This window comes from Cupressus sempervirens, chromosome 11 (genome assembly GCF_028749045.1).
Source record: "Cupressus sempervirens isolate cs-2001-9-10 chromosome 11, ASM2874904v1, whole genome shotgun sequence".
Lineage (NCBI taxonomy): Eukaryota > Viridiplantae > Streptophyta > Pinopsida > Cupressales > Cupressaceae > Cupressus > Cupressus sempervirens.
In genome coordinates, this window is record NC_143128.1 from 569,590,151 (window position 1) to 569,611,601 (window position 21,451).

Sequence of the window (21,451 nt, forward strand, 5' to 3'; positions counted from 1 at the left end):
TTTAAAAACATAGGTAAATGAGAGACTACAATAGTAATTATCACATAAATTGCCTCGAGCCAACTCAAACATGGTCCACTTATGTCTTAAATCTCCCAAAAAAACATTTACAAAATGTGTAAGCATTCTCTTTATGTTTAATCACAAGGACAGGGAGTTGGAGAGCTCTTGTTATAAATGAATAATGCACTTAAATACTCCAAAATTGTTTACATATTAAAATCTCTCTCTATAAAACATTTTAAATAATAAAAACTGTCCAACAATTGTTGAAATTTTTTTAAAGATGTGGAGGTAGCCAAAGTTCTCCCGTACCACTAATGGCGCAGAAATTCCGCTCCCTACGTAGCTTCAATTTTTAAGAAGCGCGACAGAGCTCAAAAATCTCTACGTTAATATTTGCTACTCTGTTGTATTATGAATGCCAAAAATGTGCGCGATTACAAGACTACCAAATTTTCTGAAAACAAAGAAAACCATAGTACTGGAAATGCCGACAAAACGTCCAATACTGCAGAAAATGGTTGCTCGCTGGCCATGGTGACCTGGGCGGCAGGCCGCGGCTTCATGATTGGAGCGGCAGCAGGTTTAACCTTGGAGCTACGCTCAGGAATCCTGTAAGTTGCTCTTCTCTCTTGCTATTTCAACAGGAGTTATCAAGTAATTATAAAATTTCCTTAGTAAACTCCCTCCAAAATCGTGAGAATGCAATCAATGCTAATCCTTTATTTTTTCTCAGACACCGGTTTTTGTTAGTTCATTTGCTTGAGGACAATTTGAACCATCGAATGCCCTGTTCAGCAATGCATGTACCTTAAGCCCGATGCCGCAGAAAATATAATGCGCTTGCTCGCCAGTGAAATGCATTCTATTATATTTGAATCTTTTAAAAATATTTTGCTACTCTTGAGATGACAATGGAAATGCAATTTCATTTTGATATTAGGGCTTAAATGCTAACTGAGGCTTTTTAGAAATCCCAAGTTCAAAGATGAGAGTGATTTTTTCCGTAAGGGGGTGGGCACCGATGGTAACGGGCACGGCCAACCTAGTGGCCTAGGAATGATCAGGATTTCAGGAGAATGTGAGGGACAACAATCTGATTTGCTGAAGCTTAATGCTGTTAAAACACGGAAGCAAATTATAACCGCATTGCAGTTTACAGATTATTGAAAGAACAGAAAGCAAAATATTTTAAGACAGTACATAAGAACAGAGGTCAGATGATAAAATCATTACTGTGTTGTACGCGAGCAAATATATGTTAATATAATGTCATAATTTACTCTAGAACAGTGCATGTTGTATCTGTTAGACGAACAACTAGAGACGGTGTGATACTAAGGGATTTGCATGGCCACTGGTAATCCATTGCTGATGTGTGCAAAAGGGTGTGTGCAGATTTCTCGTGTGCCATCACAAATTAATTGCCTGGGCGACTGAGTATTGAATACCCAGACTGTAGATGCTGGGAAAACTCGCTGTAGAGAATTCCCTGTTTGCTATTCTTTGTTCTTCTGTGCAAAACGTGTGTTAAGATATTTAACGTGTAAATGAAGGGTTTCGTTGCAGAAGAATAACCATTCTAGGTCAACAATCCAAAGAGCCATACAACAAGTTCATCATCTTTAGGTAGCATTGAAACTACTGAAGCCATGGTTGCAAGTCTCAGACTTGGCAAAAACTCCAACGGCTAACTATAGACTCAACTTGGTTTGGGTTCTCAGACTCGGAAACTGAAAAGATTTTCTAAGGAAATAAAGCTTGTACATCCACTCTTTATCAAATCAACTTTAAAGACATAATGTACTAATAAATTAGAAGCTGTTTTGATCAGTATTGAGTTTTTTTAATATAACATTTTTCAAGAAAATTAAGCTTGTACATCCACCCTTTATTGAATCAACTGTTGATGTGAGTTTCACTACAATATGCAAAATCAAACATTCAATTTTGCGGAATAAAACACCAAATACTCAATCCTTCATTGATATAAGATCATCTCTCATGCTAAGCTTACACAGTAAGATCATGAAATGACTTCAAGGTTCCATTAACTGTGGATACCTGCTTAGTGATATAATGTGATTTGCTGGTAATCATTTAGGGGATTTACGCTATTCATTCAATGGATATCAACTATTTGCACTTCTAAAGATTTGAGTTCACAATGGACAATGAAAATATAGCTTTTGACTTTCCAACTTCCACTTAAACGTGCTAACTTCAACTACTACTCCTAACTACGAATGTATGGAATCATGGATGGACTTGGACTCTACTAGATGTAGCTTAATTGAAGATTCCACCCACCTAGTGTAAGATTCTAAGGAGCACAAAAATGGCTTTCACATCAATATCTCCTCTTCAATCCCATCAGATAGATGCAAACTAAAGTTTGAATATCAATTGAAGTTAAGTGGTTTCAATCATAGACCAACTACACAAGGCACTCCTACCATTAACAGGAGGCTAGTGGCCCGGATTTGTTCGAGTCAAACAAACAAACATCCATAATTGCTTCCATTGAAGTAAACCACTTCAACATGCAAAGAAATCTACTCGAGTGAAAGATTGAGGAAACCATGCAACACTTGAAAGCAACATTAAGTAATTGAGAATCAACAATGAATTATCAATTACTTTGATAAGCATTATAGCAACAATTTGATAAAGTCTCTCCCTTAGCTAGCCTATTCTAATTCTACTAGTAGCTCTTCTAGCTTCTAATTCCTCTACTCATTGTCTTTTATAGATGTTCAAATACAACGAAGGACCAATATTGATTGAAGATCAAGGGATGAGATTCATCTCTACAAACCCTAATTAGGGTTGCCAATTTACAACTATTTACATGAGGGCACCAATTCATGGGTCAGTAAGAAAATTACAATTTATTTGATAGCCAATGAGAGGATATGACACCTGGCACAATGTGATTGACTGTGCTTGAAGCTGAAATTTTTTGATTGGAGCAGACAACCAATTGCCACTTCATCACCCTTATCTTGTAGATCTATTTAGTCATTTGGATCATGGCTTGTGGAATGTATCTGTTTAAACTGCAAATATTTCTTCTCGATTGTTAGAAACTATATCTGATTAACTCTTCAACTCCTTGAGGATAATTATGATGGCTCATGTTCTCGAATTTCTTGATCTCTTGAATCTTCTCCATCCTCTTTTGTTTTTCCATGGTTTTGATTTGAATTTGTAGCTTGAACTCGTGATCTTGATGTAACTATTCAGTGTGTTTGTGAACTTGATAATACAGTCCTCGTATGGTTGAATTCCTGAACTTTATCTTCAACTTTGCTTTGATCTTAATCCGAATTGAACTCCCTTCTCATTTGGAATCCTTCGAACATCCCCATAAGCCTTGAGTTGGTTCACGTTTGAAGTCCCAGACTTGAGCTTGCAGCATCATCTTCATCGTCCAAGCCTCTCTCCCTTTGACATTGACCTGCAAAAGAAGGAAGGGAAAGCATTGAACTTCATCAAGAATAACAAAATGAGGAAATCTAAAAAAATGAGATTGCATCTTAAATCAATCCTCTTCTCTCAAAACAAGGAGGCAAAGACACCTTGCAATCATGGATTTTCGTTTTCTGAGGTCTGGTTTCTTTGTTTTAAGCCTGGATTTCACCCTCTTTGCAAGATTTTAAGTTATGATGTTGATAAAATGGTTTCATTTTTTGACTTGAAAGTAACTTTCCTCAAAACCTTAGGATTTAGATCAGTTTTAAACACCATTATGTGCCCAGATCCAACTTTCTTTCTGCACTTTTTTAGTAATACAGTCCTAAGCTCCCCCAAAAATCACCTCCTAAGTCATAAATCGCAGCCAAAGGTAGAATTGCAGTCCCATGGAGTGAAGTTGCTGCCTAGTGCTGAACTCACTGGCAGCTAGATGGTTGTCAAATAAAATGCTGTCTCCAAATACTAAGACTGCTGCTAATTCTAAATGAATTTGCTGCCAAATATGGGAGGATTCAAGGTTAATTTAGGAGCTAGTTCGCTGTTGCAGAATAGAAGGAATTTGCTGCTAAAATTGCTGCTTAATCAGAGGAAATCACTGCCAGATTAGAGGGAAATTAGAGGTGCAGAGCAGGAGGAATTTTGAGTTTGTTTTGATGCTAAAATGGCTTGGAGGGACTCTACTTGTATAGGCTATGGGCCATGAATGGGAACAACCCCCTAAGCAGGCCGACATGGCCTTTTGATCAATAAAATTTAACCATTTACCTACTTTTTAGGCCTCTATAGGCCGACCTTGAAGGAGAGGAAAAAAAAATTGAATTTTAAATTTAAGTCGTCCCTTTTAGTGAGAAGATCTTGGATGCAACTTCCGGAGTTAGAGGTGTTGTCCTGCATTTTGTCACCACAAAATGTTGGTAACAGCATGCAACTTTTTCAAGCTAGTTTCACGTTTCTCTAAGCTTGAATTTGATATTCAATTGCTTAATGTTGATCGATCGATCCATTTTAGTTCGTGTATCAAATCATTTTATTGAAGGCTTTCGTCAAGTCTTTTTTGTTTTGTTGAGCCTTTGTTTGATTTTTGAAGCCTTCATCATCCTTTTCTTTGCTTTTGAGTTTGCTTTAGTTGGTTTTTAGTTCTTTGGTTTTGCTCATGTTATGCCTTTGCTTTTCCCTTCGATTCGGTCTACCCTAGAGCTCAATCGGAGTTGTTAGTCAAGAGATATGCTCGTTTTAGTGCCCCAAAAGTGGACCTTTTTGGTGCAACAGCACAAATTAAAAATATGATAATATATTTTTAATTTGATTTTCACTTTTTGATAAATATATCTTAAATTCACTTTTTGTTATGTTTTTAACTTACTTTAACTTTAAATTTTTCACTTAAAGTGACTATAGTGCACTTTATGTTATAATTTGAAGTTGAGTTACTTTTTGATTTTTCACTTAAAGTGACTATATAGTTCTAGTTTAATTTTTGATTTTTAAATCAAATGCTTATTTAAATGTTACTTTTTAAATGATATTTATATGTTGTATTTTTAAATATGATATATAAATATTGTTTATGACTCATTTAGTAACATTTTTATGAAATTAAGTGGATTAAATGACTTTAAGTTATCAAAAGTGGACATTTTATGTGCAATTACATGTAAAATCCATCAAAAGTGTACATTTTACATGTCACTGCATATAAAGTTCAACTTGGTGGACCTTTTTGATGTTAATACATCAAAAGGTTATCATAAGTGAACCTTTTTGATGTCATTGCATCAAAAGGTAAGTTTTTATGTCTTTGCATCCAAAATGTGAGATGTGACTTAAAATGTGCATTCCCCTCCAAAAGGTCCGATTTTAATTGCTTGCATATTTTAAAACATGTAATTGACCCAAAAAGGTCCGATTTGCCTTGTTTGCACATTTTAAAACATGCTATTGACCCAAAAAGGTCTGATTTTAACTTGAAACATGTTTTAATATGTGCATTGTCTTTCAAAAAGTCTGATTTTGAAGAAATATATGTTCTTGCCTCCCAAGAGCCTAATTTTGATCAGCAAGGGAGATTTCCTGCATGGATTTGCATGAAATCTTTTTCATTGGAAGCGTTTTTGCTTGGCAATAAGTTTTCATACATCAAAAATGGATCTAACATGCTCAAAAACGTTATCAGAAGCTCCAATCTAGGGCATGTTTTTGAAGAAATAAGCAAACAACTCCATTTTTGATTAATATTTTTGCTCCAATACAAATCAAAATGGCTTCTTTCGAGGATTACATTGCATGTTGGTGCATGATTTGATGATTAAACATCAAATCAATTTGTTCATGCATCTCGGTGAAAAACGTTTTTCACCAAAAATGTCCCAAGCACATGCATCCCAAAAACTTTGGATTTTGGAGCATTCTCAGGGCACGTTTTGGCATCTAGCATGCAAAACGCCTTGTTTGCTGCCCTTTCCGATTCGAATTTGCAAAGTTGGAAAAAGTCTTAGCATTTTTGGAGAATTTTTCAACATTGGAGCATCTTTCTCCTTCATTTTTGGTACTTAATCTTCATCTAAGTGGACTTCTTCTTTCTTGCTATTTAAATTGTGCTTATCTTGCTGATTTTATGCACATAATTGCTTGATGATTGCCACTTGTTAAAATTTATGCCATGGAAAGTGCATTTTTCCTTTAAAAATGAAGAATTTGTTCATTTTCATGTTTTTGGTTCTTTCCCAAGTTCCAATTTCGAATTTGAGTGTTGAAGTGTTTTGCATCTTGGTATGTTTGAGTCACCTTCCAAAGGTATATTTTTCTTTGTGTTTTTGAGTTTTGTGTTTGCTTGTTGGTTTTCTCCACTTTGGAGAAGTCACAAGTTCTTTCCCAAGAACCTGTTGTTGCTTCACTTCATGCGAAAGCATCATCATGTTCCACATTCTATTTCTGTGTCACAACACCTCACCTCTCATTCAACGAATGCGATTACATGTTTTCCATCTCATTTACCATCTGCACACGCATATAATCTCATTTTCCGTTTCCATTTTCACTCATTTCAATTTTTGCATCCATTTGCATGACACAATTACACGAAATGCCTTATGTGTAATTGCATCCAAAAGGTCTGATTTTGATTAAAAGTCACTTTTTGAAAAGTTAAAAAGATGTCTTTTTTATTTTCCATGTACTTTGACTTCATCTATTCACCAAGAGTGACTATCAAGCTCATTATCCCTCGTCCACCTTTCCATCCCTCCATAGGCATTTGCACCTCCATGAGAAAATACATGTTTCCGTATCTTTCCATGCTTTTTTTCTCATCCTCCATTCGCACTTACATGTGAAGTGCATCTTCCATCCGCATTCGCATTTCATCTCACCTTTCATCTCCCGTTACATGTTGCACTTACATGTACTCATGTTTCATGCAATAATGTCTTGAAAATCTTACATCACGTTTGAAAATCAGCAATCTTCATTTGCGCGCATTCCAATGCGTTCCACCTTCACACATTCTCATTCATTTCGTATCATTCCATCTTCCATTTTCCATCTTCATAACACTTTATTCTGTTTTTTGTTCATTTCATTTTCATCCATTGCATATGCCAATCATTTCTTTGAGATCTACCAGGTCTCTAATTTGTTTCTAAATCTTTGTTGATCACAAATCAACTTGTATGGCGATTCCATTTAATGATGTATTTATGTTTTGGGATTTTTGGGTTGCAGTACAAGCACAAGAAATGTTCTCACCATCAAAATCCAAAGGCAAAATGAAATATCAATATGATAAAGAGTTGGCTCATACAGCTCCCTCATCAGTCATATCTATTCTGAATAATGTGATGGACACAAAGATTGTTCATGTGCATGTGGCTGATTTTTTGCAAAGAGTTAAAACTCCAGCTGACCATGAAATGAAGCGTATCAAGAGAAGTAACATTCACCTGGTGTCTACATTTCCTATGGTGGCCATAGAACTTGATTTCGTTCTCGAATGTGCACGACGGTTTACTCCAAAGATGAAGACTATCAAAGATGCTGATGACAAGGTTATCATTAACATTGATCCTGAGGTCATTGAACAAATCTTCAAGGTTCCACATAAAACAGAATGTGTAAATTTAACCAAGGAATTATCTTTGGGCTGGAATGGGCAAAAGGGTGATTATCAGAAATTTGTCAACATTTACTAGTTAGACAATAAAAGGAACAACTTCTCCAGATGGCCAAAGACTATTCATTGGTCTAACTTCAAACAAGAGTATAAGGATCTCATCATCCTTCTCAGTAGAATTTGCGGTCTCAAAGATTCTACTAATTCTGAGCCATGGATGTATAAGTTCATCTTTCAAATAATGGAAAACAAAAACACTTCTTTTGGGGAGAGCTCATTAGCATTGCACTCTGCCAGCAGATAGGCAACGTGGGAACTTCAACACCCTTCTACATGAATTCTTATCTTGTTTATAACTTTATATTGCTGCTGCCATGGGATCTTTCTCTGGTCTTTTAACCAAGGGAGATCATCTTCAGGCTCCTATTTGGGATTACTATGACCAAACCACTTTGGCAAATAGTAAATTTCATTATAGAAGAGTCCAAGATGCCTTCTTTGGGCATTTCCGGTGCCTGTTCAATAAATAGTTATTTGTCAAAAGAGTATCTAATGCGGCATGGGAGAAGGTGAACCAATACGGCTGTATTTTCATTTAGTTTCCAACTTTCACATACTTGAGAGTTGAGTATTTCAAAGGTGAGCCGTATACCTTACCTAGATATGCTACGAATCGAATTATTTTGATGGAGCTTGCTAAACAACTCATGGATCTGCAGAGTGATCAACATGTTATGCATGGGCCTAGTTTCGACATTACCTCAGCTAAACCTTTGGCTATTGGCAACTATTCAATCATTTTTGTACCTAAAGCAAAGAACATGGAAGCAGAGTTGTAGTTGATCACCTTGAAGAAGTTCAAAGCCAGATTTGACTTTGACTATCGAGAGATGAATTCTTAAATGAAAAGAGCTTACACTCATGTTCATCGCATCAAGGACATCTGGATTGATATGAGGACAAAGCTTGACATCATGAAGATGATCTACTACAGATTAACCTTGCAACAGATAATCAATCTTAACATGTTGGAGATCCCTTCAGATTTTCAAGTTGAAGATGATGGCAACATCCTTGATCCGGAATTTTATCAAGCTGTCTTTGATAAGAAGTGCCCTTTTCCTATTCAGTGGCAACAAAAGGAAGGTACATCTATCATGGATAGATTTCAATCCATTTTAGTGAACACCAATAAATGGTTGAAAAATAAAGGCCTTAAATGAGTAAATCCTAAGATGGGCTTGGATTGTGGAAATTTTGGTCCTCCTGGCAGGAAGTCACAACTGGAAATCACAGGGAAAGATGGTGTCTCATCCTCTGATGCTAAGTGTTCCCTCAAATTCAAATTGAAAGGTGGAAAATGAGCCAAATCATCTCAAATCTCTGAACTATTTCAAGAATTAGAGGAAGAATCAGAAGAAGAATTGGAGACAGAATCAGATAAAGAAGTTTCAGACAAAGAAGGGGAAGTCATGATCAAATCTCCCTCAAAGCCTGCACAAGCTTGTGCACCTTCTATACATGAAGTGTCTTTCCTGCATGAAGTAGATGACGATGTGGATTCATTCTCCACTATTTTCACTCCTATCCCAGTCTCAAAAGTCAATGCAATGGCTCTTCCTATTTCTTCTGCTGCTCTTCGCATTCCTGCAAATGAACAATATGAGCATTTAGCAAATGTGTTTCAGGATTTTCCAACTCTTACCAGTGGTCAAGTTTCCCAACTTTATACATCTTTGACAAGTTTTAAGCTTTTAATGACAAAATCTTCTCAGCATGTTCCTATCAGTGGTCAAGTTTCCCAACTTTATAAATCTTTGACAAGTTTTGAGCTTTTAATGACAAAATCTTCTCAGCATGTTCCTATGCCTTTAGTTGTGTAGACTAAATCTTGTTCTGTTACAATGGAAATACAATCAGGATCAATGTTAATGGTCTCCATTGTATCTACTTCTACGAATGAACATTTTAGCCTGCCTGCATGGTTGAGCAAAATAACAACGAAGAGGAGAAAAGTGGTTGATCCTCCAAACAATCTCCCTGTTAAGAAGACCAAATCCAAATCTTTAAAAGATAAGATTGTTTCCAGAATTTTGGTTGATTTTGATAAAACCAAATTTGTTGAAGTTGCTAAGCCTTTGGTGGACAAACCTGTTGAGGAACTTAATCATTCTGATTACAAGTTTACTAAGGTTGAAATCGGAAAGCAATCATGTTTAAGTTTTTTGCAAGATGCTCAAGATGCATTGGCTAATGTATCAAAGAGCAATCACGAGCTATGGGAAAAGAAAAATCAATTGAAACAGGAGGTCTTCGTCTGAACGAGGTCATTTGGCAACAATCTTCTCAAAGTGTTGTTGTTATGTCTCAAATATCTAAGGAGAGAAAGCTGATTGAAGCCACCAAGTCTTGGATACAGGAAATCATTTTTGAAGGAGTTCGAGCCATCACAGAGACATTTGTAGTTCTTAGGCGTGTCAAAGAGATGAATGAAATGGAGCAAAACTTATTTCTTCTTTGACTCAAGAAGCGGATAACTTGAAGGAAATCCTTGATGATTGGGATGAAATGGTAAGATTTGAATGGATGCCTTGGTCTCATGTGACGTTCTTCCGTCATGTGAAATGTTATTCAGGATATCAAGGGCTCATTGGTTACAAAGAAGAACTATTGAGGAAGCTGATCACAAAGTTGCAGGAGGCCTTTGGAGTTGTCAAGCAGTTGAAGCAAGTGTTACTTGTGATTTGGAACAAATGGGATGTCATGTTATTGATGAATTTGGTAATCTCATTGTAGTAGAAAGAGTAAAATCAGAATATACAATCAGAATCAATGCTGATGTAGATTCCGAAGACTTTGGTTCACACACAATGAATAAGTTTGTCTTGTATAAATCTTCGACGGAACACTTGTTAGATACTATGGCAGCGAATTCCAAAGTTGTAGAATCAACGTATGCAAATGCAGTGAGAGTAGAAGCCATATCGAAGACCATGGAAATTGCCGATCTTCCCACAATGCGTGACATCATTGTCAAATTCAAGGCATTGAGAAACAATTTTTGAGATTGTTGTTTTTGTTTTTATTTCATGTTAGTAGTTTTTAAAGGATGCATTACATGAAAAAGTGTAATTACCTGTAATGCAAGTTACATGTATGTAAAAGGATGTAATGTGAGTTGGATGTGCAGTTGTATGTAACCCTTTATTTTCTCTTGTAGTTAGATTAGGTCAAAGTTGGTTGAGTTGCTCCCACTTTTTCCTCCACCTTTTTCTCAACTCCTGTGCCTATATAAAGGAGTGCCCCCTCATTGTAAAATCATCATTATCTTTATGCAAGAGAGTTTTGGAGAAATTGTGCCAACATAACTTTGTTTGTGTAAGCACTATTTTCAGAGAAAGTGAAGACAAAGGAGCATTTGAGACTTAACTTTGATTAAGTAGATTGTTACTTTTGTGAGTTATAAGCTTTGTCTATAATTCATTTAAGTTATATTTGATTCATGTTATGTTGTGTTCTTGGGTAATTGTATCTTGTGAATTGAATATAAAAGAGTTAAGAAGCAATTGGAGCCAAAGCTTTGACCAGGAGCAATTGTTGAAGTGTATAGCTAGAAGCTTTGTTTGTAGCTTATACTTCTGTCTTAATTTGCAAAATAGTTAAGTTATTCTTACTTTTAGGAGCCTTTGTGCCCTAATTGTAAAACTTTTCATATAGAAGTACAACCGGACTTAGAGCCAAACCAGTACATTTTCAGCTAGCCTTTGAGTTAGTGAAGGTTTATCAGTATCACTATTTCCAGCTCTTGATAGAAGTGTAGTCAGAGATTCATCCTGCCTATTACTCGCTCCACGAGTAAGTGGATTCTTTCTTGAAAGTTAAGAAGAAAGGATATTGGTAACACCTTTTTTACAAAATCTCTCGACTTCTTGCTTACCTTGAGTTGATCCAAGGAACAGTGAGAAGGGGGAGCCTTGCCTTTAAGGTAGGAGAGACTTTGTCTCACACACTGTGGCCGGTCATCCTATTTTGTAATTGGGTTTTTACCCAAAACTGTCGGTTGCAAAATGTTCACCCAACAGTTTTTTAATGACATCAAAATGGTCCACCAAGTTGAACTTTATATGTAGTGACATGTAAAATGTCCACTTTTGATGGATTCAACATGTAATTGCATATAAAATGTCCACTTTTGATAACTTAAAGTCATTTAATCCACTTAATTTCATAAAAATGTTACTAAATGAGTCATAAACAATATTTATATATCATATTTAAAAATACAACATATAAACATCATTTAAAAAGTAACATTTAAATGAGCATTTAATTTAAAAATAAAAAATTAACTTAGAACTATATAATTATATAGTCACTTTAAGTGAAAAATAAAAAAGTAACTCAACTTAAAAATTATAACATAAAGTGCACTATAGTCACCTTAAGTGAAAAATTAAAGTTAAAGTAACTTAAAATCATAACAAAAAGTGAATTTAAGTTATATTTTTCAAAAAGTGAAAGTCAAATAAAAAATACAACATCATATTTTTAATCCATGCCGTTGCACCAAAAAGGTCCACTTTTGAGGCACTAAAATGGGCATATCTCTTGACTAACAACTCCGATTGAGCTCTAGGTTAGACCGAATCGAAGGAAAAGCGAAAGACATGATATGAGCAAAACCAAAGGACTAAAAACCAATAGAAGCAAACTCAAAAGCAAAGAAGGACGATGAAGGCTTCAAAAATTAAGCAAAGGCTTGACAGAAAACAAAATGAAAAAGACTTGATGAAAGCCTTCGGTAAAATGATTTGATACACGAATTGAAATGGATGGATGGATCAACATTAAGCAATTGAATATCAAATTCAAGCTTAGAGAAACCTGAAACTAGTTTGAAAAAGTTTCGTGCTGTTACCAACATTTTGTAGCGACAAAATGCAAGACAAAAAGAGGAATTTCTACCAAAACTAATTTAAGTCTTAAAATTAGATTTCTCCTTTAATTAGAACCTCACTCCCATTTCAACCCTTTTTGCGCTTCAAACCCCCTCATATGATCCATTTGGCATGGAAAGGACTTCAGTTAAGTAGGTGGAGTTTTCAATTTTAGAGGAATGTAGGGGCTGAGTTCCCCTAATTAGAGAAGTTTTGCCAAGACTAGCTTGTCCCTATTGATGTCATTAGTTTAGTCAAAAAGTTGACCCTCTTACGCCATTTGATAGCCTATTCCCCTTTTCCTTATTCTACATCCTTTAAACATTCACGTAGATCTATTTGGATCATCTTAGAAAGGCGGAGATTTAAATGCAGGAGGATTCCATTGGGCCTAATTCTTGAGATCTTAGGAATCACTCCGTTCTCTTTTATGTTGGCCTTCGCTCTTGACTTCGCCTTGTTAACACCATTTTTCATCCATAAAGCTATGTGACCAATTTGAATCAAGATCCTTCCCATTTGTTGAGGTGAAATTCACAAAATTGGAGGAATGATTAAGGCTGGTGGGATTCCTCAAATCTGAGGAATTGTGACCAGAACCCACTTCATAAACTTATCTCCAAAAACTAACCTTCCACTTCCTTTTGTCCTATTGATCGTCAATTCCTATTCTTTTTTTTTTTTTTTTAAAAATGCGCCTAGTAAACTTTTTAACGTGACCGGTAGCGCTGGCGCGACACACCCACCGGTACCACCAACGCTTTGACCTGGAGCTATGAACCAGTGAGGCCACAAACGGGGGACCTCATCCCCATGAGATTTGAACCTGGATGGCAAGGATAACAACGCAACAACTTAACCATCACAACATGCCACTATTGGCAAAAGGGTTTATGGTAAACCTAGTGTGACTCGAACCGGAGTTGATGCGTAGCACCGGGATCATTAGCCTAACACGACGCCTCACGACTCGCCTTCACACCAACTCGGCTACTCACTCACCCTTTAAAGGGTTTGTGGTAAACCTAGTGTGACTCGAACCGGAGTTGATGCGTAGCACCGGGATCATTAGCCTAACACTACGCCTCACGACTCGCCTTCACACCAACTCGGCTACTCACTCACCCTTATCGTCAATTCCTATTCCTCCCACTTGGTCATTTCAATATTTGTCAGAAATGAGGACCTTAGGCAAGGTAGATTTTTTGAGTTTAGAGGAATGTAAAGGCAAAATTCCTGAGATTAGAGGAATTTTGCCACCCATTAGTTACCCATCTTGGTCAAAATTCTATTCTTGCCTCTAAATTATTCATCACTTAGCCCTTAGAGTTTCATTTTTTTCATCTCTTTATCATCAATTCTTCAATCCGTACCACCTAGGCACTTAATTCCCATCAAAAGCAATCCTCTTTGGGTGGAAATCTTGAGGGTGGAGGATTTATCTTGGGCTGAAATCCTGGATCTAGAGGATTTCTGCCAATCTTGGCTTCTTCATCCAAACTTACTCAACTTTATCTTAGTGCCATTTCCCATTTTTCATCTACAATAAATGTTCAATTTGGTTTCAAAGTGGTGCTTCACCCATATACTTAAGTCCAATTTCACCTATTGTTTCCACTTTCTCAATCTGATTGTCAACCTCCTCTTGAGATTTGTCCTCTAGGCTATGCTAAGCCACCCATTCAATAACGTCAAGATATCGCTGCCCAACTCCAAGGGCTCGACCGATTTAGATGTTTCTCTCAAGAACCTCACCCAAATTCCTACTCTAAGGTTTCGAGACTCAAAGTTTTTCTATCTAAGACCCTAAAGACCACCCACTCCTATAGTTGAAGCAAAAAGAGGGGTCTCCATTTGCAATGGGGCGATGGTGTGAAAGCCTCACAATGGGAATTATATATTAACTACATGTTTTTAAATGTATGATCAACCCTATTGTTTGTGGGGAACTGTTATACACCTCATGTGGTGTTGTGACCTCTTGATCTTGCTGCACTCTGGGATGATGCAATGAAATAACTTATACTAGAGAAGAATGTGACAGTAGGAATTGCTTGCAAATACTCAATGATAATAAGCCAGCTAAGAGGGAAGCCTCCAATGTTTCAACAAGAATATAATTTGATGTAGCTGATTCCCCAACCCTATAGCTCTCAAGGATCATTTGCAATCAAGCATTTGTCATAGACAGAGAGAAAAAGAAAACATGGAGGCCATGACTTAGTGATCCAGAAAACGATGAATAATTATGAAAGTGCTTGGACAATGAGTGATATAATAAGAATCCTTATAAAAAGAAAAGAAAAGAACGAAAAGCAATCGTAGATGAAACCCTAGCTGAGGATAAAAATAGATATTGACATGTTTCCTCATCCCATGACTTGATTTACAAAAAAACCACATGACCCAAGTAAGCTTAAGTAGCTAGTGGGAAAAGGATTATAGGCAATTAAATAATTAAATAATTAAATAGGTAAATTCCCTTTTACTATAACATGATTTACAATATGATGATAATACATTAATCGTTATTTCCTATGTATAATAGTTATGCCATGGCTACCACCCCTACCAACCTAACTACCTTTACAAAATTATACTAATGATAATGTAACTTGATGGTTACCGGGAGACCCGTCTCCCCCCTAAAAGTCGCATCTCGGAGACTTTTCACATCTCCGGAGACCTCAAAAAAGGTAGTCTCCCCGTCTCCTAATCCAAAAAGTGAAGTCTCCCCGAAGTCTCCTGGTAAAATATAAATGTAAAATATAATATTAAATAATTTTATATATTTTAGCCCTCATTTTAATGTTTTTAATACAAAAATTAAGACCACCGACAATTTAAATGATTAAATCATTTAAAATATTTTATTTAATAAATTAATAACTTTAAAAACATTAGAAACACTTTTAAAAAATTATTTTTATTCAACAATTTAAATGATTAAATCATTTAAAATATTTTTGGAGTGATGATTTTTTGGAGAGTACGATAGTTGAAGACCTTGAGATGGATAATCACAACCTTGTGGAGTAGATGATAGTACCATCGACATACTAATACTAGATATATTTCTGTTTTTTGTTTATTATACAAAGTGTTTATTTTTGTTTGCATATCAGCAATTCAGCATCAAACTATACTTTTTTGAATTTAAAATTTGAATATGTAATGATAATCTCAGCGATTATCAATCTGATATGATGGTGATCATATGCAATATTCGAAAAACAAATATGTCTATGAGATACAATATTGTGATCATGTGAGTTTTGAAATCTTTGACTCTATGAGTCTATTTTAATTTTTAATGTGACATTACTATTATTATTTACTTCAGTCTTATAGTATTACTATTTTCAAATTTTGTATTTACTTTTAGTATTAGACTCTTTAAACTATTAAAAAAAAATAAAAAAATAAAAATTTGCCGTCTCCAAGTACCCCCGTCTCCTATTTGAAAAATTGCCGTACCGGTACCAGTACCAGTACCGGAGACCTCGAAGTCTCCCCGTCTCCCGGTGACCTTGTGTAACTTATTTAAAGGTACCAACCTAACTACCTTTATAAAATTATACTAATGATAATGTTACTTGTTTAAAGGTAATACTAGTCACAACTCAGCTACATATATTCCCATGCATGCTAGAGCTTAAGGTATATTGTCCTCAACGTTGATGATCCTTGGATGCTTTTGTACGAATGCTTCTTCCTCCTATGTTCCATCTTCATTTGCTTCATTCTTTCACTTGATCAAGTACTCTGTAATTGTCCTTAACCACAATCTCTTAGTGTTCACTTCAAGGATTCTTTCAAATTTCCAAATATTTTTGCTCTTCAAATCAAGCTATTTAACTCAATCAAAGTTGGAATTTTTTGTTTAATAACCCCCTTCAAGCAGGAAACATGGAAGATTGGATATATTTTTGTTGATTTAGGTAACTCTTATTTGTATGTTACACTACTGATCTTTTTAAAAACCTTGTAAGGGCCATAATACCTGGCTGCAAGCTTGTCATCTTTCTTGGTTCTTCTATGACATCTACTTCTTGATGTGAGCTTTGTTCCACTACAACATGTGAAATCAAGCACTCAATGTTTCGGAGTGAAACATTTAACATTCAATCTTCTCTTGATATAAGGTCATTTCTCATGTTAAGCTTGCAAAGTAAGATCATGAAATGACTTCAAGGTTCCTTCGATGTGGATACTTGCTTAGTGAAATGATGTTATTTGTTGGTAATCACTTAGGGGGCTTACACTGTTCGATCAATGGATATCAACCATTTGCACTTCTAAACATTTGGCTTCACAATGTGCAATGAAATTTAGTTTTGGAGTTTCCAACTTCCACTTAAAATCAAACTTAACTCCTAACTATGAATGCAAGGAATCATGGATGGACTTGAACTCTACTAGATGCAATCTTTCCAACAACTCTTGTATCCCCTAATTGGGGTCCTAATTACATAATCCTCTTTACAAATAACAAATAATAATAAAAAACTATTATATAATAAATAAAAAATAGAATAACAACATATTAATGATAAATTATATAATATAATATTTATGAATATAATAACAATTAACAACTTAGACGATAACAATATATTATTAGTATGCTATAAATTAAATATATACAAATTAATTTAATAATAACATCAAAACATGCTAAAATATAAAATACTTAAGCAACCAATGGTCTTGTTGGTTGAGAAAAGACTTGCACAAGAGGATATAAAAGGGAGGAAATAAATGTTTAGGGAAAACATAGGAGAAATACATTGTCAGACAAATAAAGAGTCATTCCCTCATCCAAAATAACATATTTATTTAGAGCTTTACATCTTAAGTATCATGGTTAACACAACCAATAGTTCCTTACCAATACAACAATTTTTAAATCTCACTATAATCATCATCAAATACTTGAAATAGCCAAACTGCAGATTAAAGTTGATAACCATATAAGATTTGAGAAAAAGATTATAACCATTCAATATATTACTATTTTCTAGTGCAATCTAAAATCTAATTGGATATTTTAGGGCGAATAATTAATGTTATAGAAAGGGGACATTACAATGACGCCACCCATGTAGTACAATCTTATAAAGAACACTTGAATGGTTTTCAAATCAATGCCCTCTCTCCAATCTCATCAAATGGATGCAAAATAATGATTGAATATCAATTGAAGTTAAGGGATTTCAATCATCAGCGAACCACACAAGCGACAAGACACTCCTACTATCAACAAGAGGCTAGTGGCCTAGATTTGTTCGAGTCGAGCAAGTAAACATCCACAATTTCTTTCATCCAACTAATTTAATTCAACATGAAATGATTATCTGCTCCAAGAGAAAGTTTGAGGAAACCATGCATAACTTCAAAGCAACATTAAGTAATCCACCATGAAGGAGCAATAATGAATTATCAATTACTCTGAGAGTATGATAGCAACAATTTGATCGAGTCTCTCCCTTACTTAGCCTACTCTAATCTCCTAAACTATTCCAATCTAATCTAATAAGTCCTCTATTACTGTCTAACTATTACATATGAGAAGGCCTTGGCCTTTTGTAGATGTTCCATTACAATGAAGGGCCAAGATTGACTGAAGATAAATGGCTAAGTTCTAACCCTACCGACCCTAATTAGGGTTGCCAAGTTTACAACCAATCACATAAAGGCACCATTCATGGGCTACTAAGAAAATTATAAAGCCCTTTTTTGAAAAAATGATTTTTGTAAATGTACAAACATTGCTTGTAATTTCAGTATTTTCCAAATTAACTTCTCAATGCATATGTATTTGACATTAAGAGGCAAGTCTCTATAGACACATGTCTCTTATATATATATATATCTTCAATGAGTTTTATCCGACTAAAACTACACTAACACTCCCTCTTAGTTAGGGAGGATAAACACATGAATAGATATTACCTCAATGTAATATTAGGAATGGCAATTTTAAGGATATCTTTGATCATAAGATATCCACCATTTAGATATCATCTCATGATATCAACAGTAATGGCCTCCTGAATGTCAAGTCACATGACATTCACCAAGTACTCTTTGAGTAATGGCCTCTTGAACGTCAAGTTGCAAGATAATCACCAAGTATTGAGAGTAATGGCCTCCTAAACATCAAGTCGCATGATATTCACCAAGTACTCAAAGTATGGCCTCCTGAGCATCAAGTTGCATAACATTCACCAAGTACTCAAAATGTTCATAAGGTATGTGCACATGTATCCTCAATGATACTTACCATATGAACATTCATGGTCTGTTTAAGGAATTTAATCCACCATGCAAGATAATCATCTATCGTGATCTACTTAGACACCATACGATGTCCATCACAATAGAAAGCCGTGGTCTATTTAAGGAACTTACTCCACCATGCATCTTCTAGCATTATCTGTCTTAGACATCATAAAATGTCCATCACAATAGAAGGTAAGTTATTGAAAAATCGTCACCTTCCAATAACTTAAACAAATACAAGTGATAATCATTTATAAGTCGTCACTTCCTCATGATGTAAATAGGGGGCAGGCCCAGATAATAATGAAATAACACTCATGAATCATATTCCTTTGACAGCTACAATTCTTGGAGAATCCATCTCAACATGGTCTACTCCCTCTGAATCAATACAACAGAGATCATCAAAAGCTGACTAAACCATATCCTCTATCTGCTCCCTCTCTTTCAAGGTTGCCTTTGACGAAGTGTGAAGACTACCTCTTAATATCAATCTCCCTCTTCCTATACTTTACCTTGGTTATGTGTATGTGCTTACACTTTATTATTACCGCAGGACCCTTATGCTGATGTCACAATATAAGCACATGGTAGGGATTTACTCCATGTACCCTATGATACTTAAGTGCCTTGTCTCAGGGGCCATCTCGATTTACGTTGAATGCAAACGAATCACCCGCCAAGTTAGTCAAAGTATTCAAAAGGAATGAGTTACAGCATCTTATCATCAGTTAATCACATTATTGCATACAAAACAATTGCGACATTTATTTGAAAGGCGTGCAGATTTCCTGGAGCTCTTTGTACCAGTTCATATCTCTTTGTAGATTCTAATTGAGAAACTTTTTTATCGCTCCAGACATTAGTGAAAAATAAACATCTGGATTGCTGTTTTCAGTCCTTTCATCTCAGATGATAGATAATTGAAGTATTGAATGAGACGAAAGCTGGCTTGCTAGGCCTTTCGCTTGCATTTTATTATGGTGTTCTCGTGTTTCAACGCTTCCATTCATGCACAGAAAGAGATTGTAGAACCTGGCAAAACACCTGCCAAACACATTTATTAGAAGCCCCTTAAACCTTTATTTCCCAAATTCATTTTGTGCAAGTTCTGCGGTCATTTATGGTGTCTTTTGAGGCGGGCTGCAAAATAGTTTGTATGCCTTGATGATGCATCCATATTTTCAATATATACTTTGCAGAGATTTAACAGATGCTCACACTATTTTCATAAATCTCATTTTGGCACAAGTGAAGAGTGCTGGCAAAGGTGTTAAAGGAAGCTTAGACACGTGAACACATACTTGAAGGCTTTGAAACTTCTTTGGATAATTACGTTGCTGCTCAGGGAACAGGTCCATAACTGGAGATATTGTAGCCCATTCGCATAATAGATTTCACGGTGTATGGACTCTTCAGAATTTAATTTCCTATGTCTCCAAATCTCACAAGCCCTTGGGAAAGAACGCTGCTTTGATACCATGATGAATAAATGATTTCTGTAAATGTAGAAAGACTGTTTGTAATTTCTGTGTTTTCCAAATTAACTTCTCAATGCATATGTATATGACATCAAGAGGCATGTCTCTATAGACACATGTCTCTTAAACATATCTATATATCTTCAATGAGTTTTATCTGACTAAAACTACAGTAACATTAACACCATTAATAGCCAATAAAAAATTGGACACTTGGCATGATTTGATTGATCGTGCTTGAAACTGAAATTTTCTGATTAGAGAAGACAACTAGGTGCTACCTCATCATTCCTATCCTGTAGATCTATTTAATCCCTTTTGGTGAAGAGAAAATATTTCTCAATACTCAACAATTCTAACTTTGATTGATATTCCTGAAACTATCAGTCTCTTGAAGATGATTTTGATGGCTCATATTTCCAAATGGCTTAATCTTTAGGATCCTCTCCATCCTCTGAAAATCTTTCTCATGACATGGCGTGATCTTTCATCTTCTTTCAAGTCTTCTTGATGATGCCTTCATGAAGTTGGGTCTTGCTTTCTTGAATCCATCTTAATCTTGATTTGGATTTGTATGTTGATAGCTTGAATATGAATCTTTCCCTCTTACTGAGTCCTCGAGCTTGAAGCCTTCCTCCAAAAAAATCAACCTTGCAAAACAAAGGGAGGAAAATGCATTTAGGTTACAAAACGATGCTAATAGACAAAATGAAAGAACTTAAAATTTCTTCTAGATTCCACCTCCTTCTGTAATGTCCCTTGTCCAATCTTATGGAATTTGGGACTGATTCTACACTATTTGGTCTGATATGTATACTAGAATGTATTTATAATATATATTTACACATAAAAATATCTGAATATGCTGATATATATACTGTAAATACATTATGGATGATATGAGTCATTCTTTGTATTTGCAAGATTGAGTATATTGATAGAAATATATGTTGATATGTGGCTGCCTCTGCAATATCAGAAAATAAATGCAAACAATCTTCTATTGTTATCAGATTTGAATCCTCACATTAATCTGTTACTGCCCCTTTTTATCATTTCCTTCCTGAGCTATATCTCTATTCCCTAAAAATATATTCCCCTTTTATATCTCTTCCATGATATATTCTCGAATGGTCACATCCTTAGTATGTAATAGATAT

General features: G+C 35.4%; 1 protein-coding gene across 2 annotated transcripts in view; it reads left to right on the plus strand.

The window, feature by feature from the left end:
- Positions 1-271: 271 nt before the first annotated feature.
- The window catches only part of LOC149530907 (uncharacterized), a 68,842-nt gene continuing 47,662 nt past the window's right edge, over positions 272-21,451 (plus strand). Inside the window, exon 1 of one of the 2 annotated variants that reach the window (XM_089810676.1) lies at positions 272-617. In XM_089810676.1, the coding sequence (XP_089666802.1) occupies positions 418-617 (200 nt within the window). In that variant the 5' untranslated portion in view covers positions 272-417. The remainder of the gene's footprint in view (positions 618-21,451) is intronic. The other variant, XM_089810675.1, reaches the window with a different exon arrangement.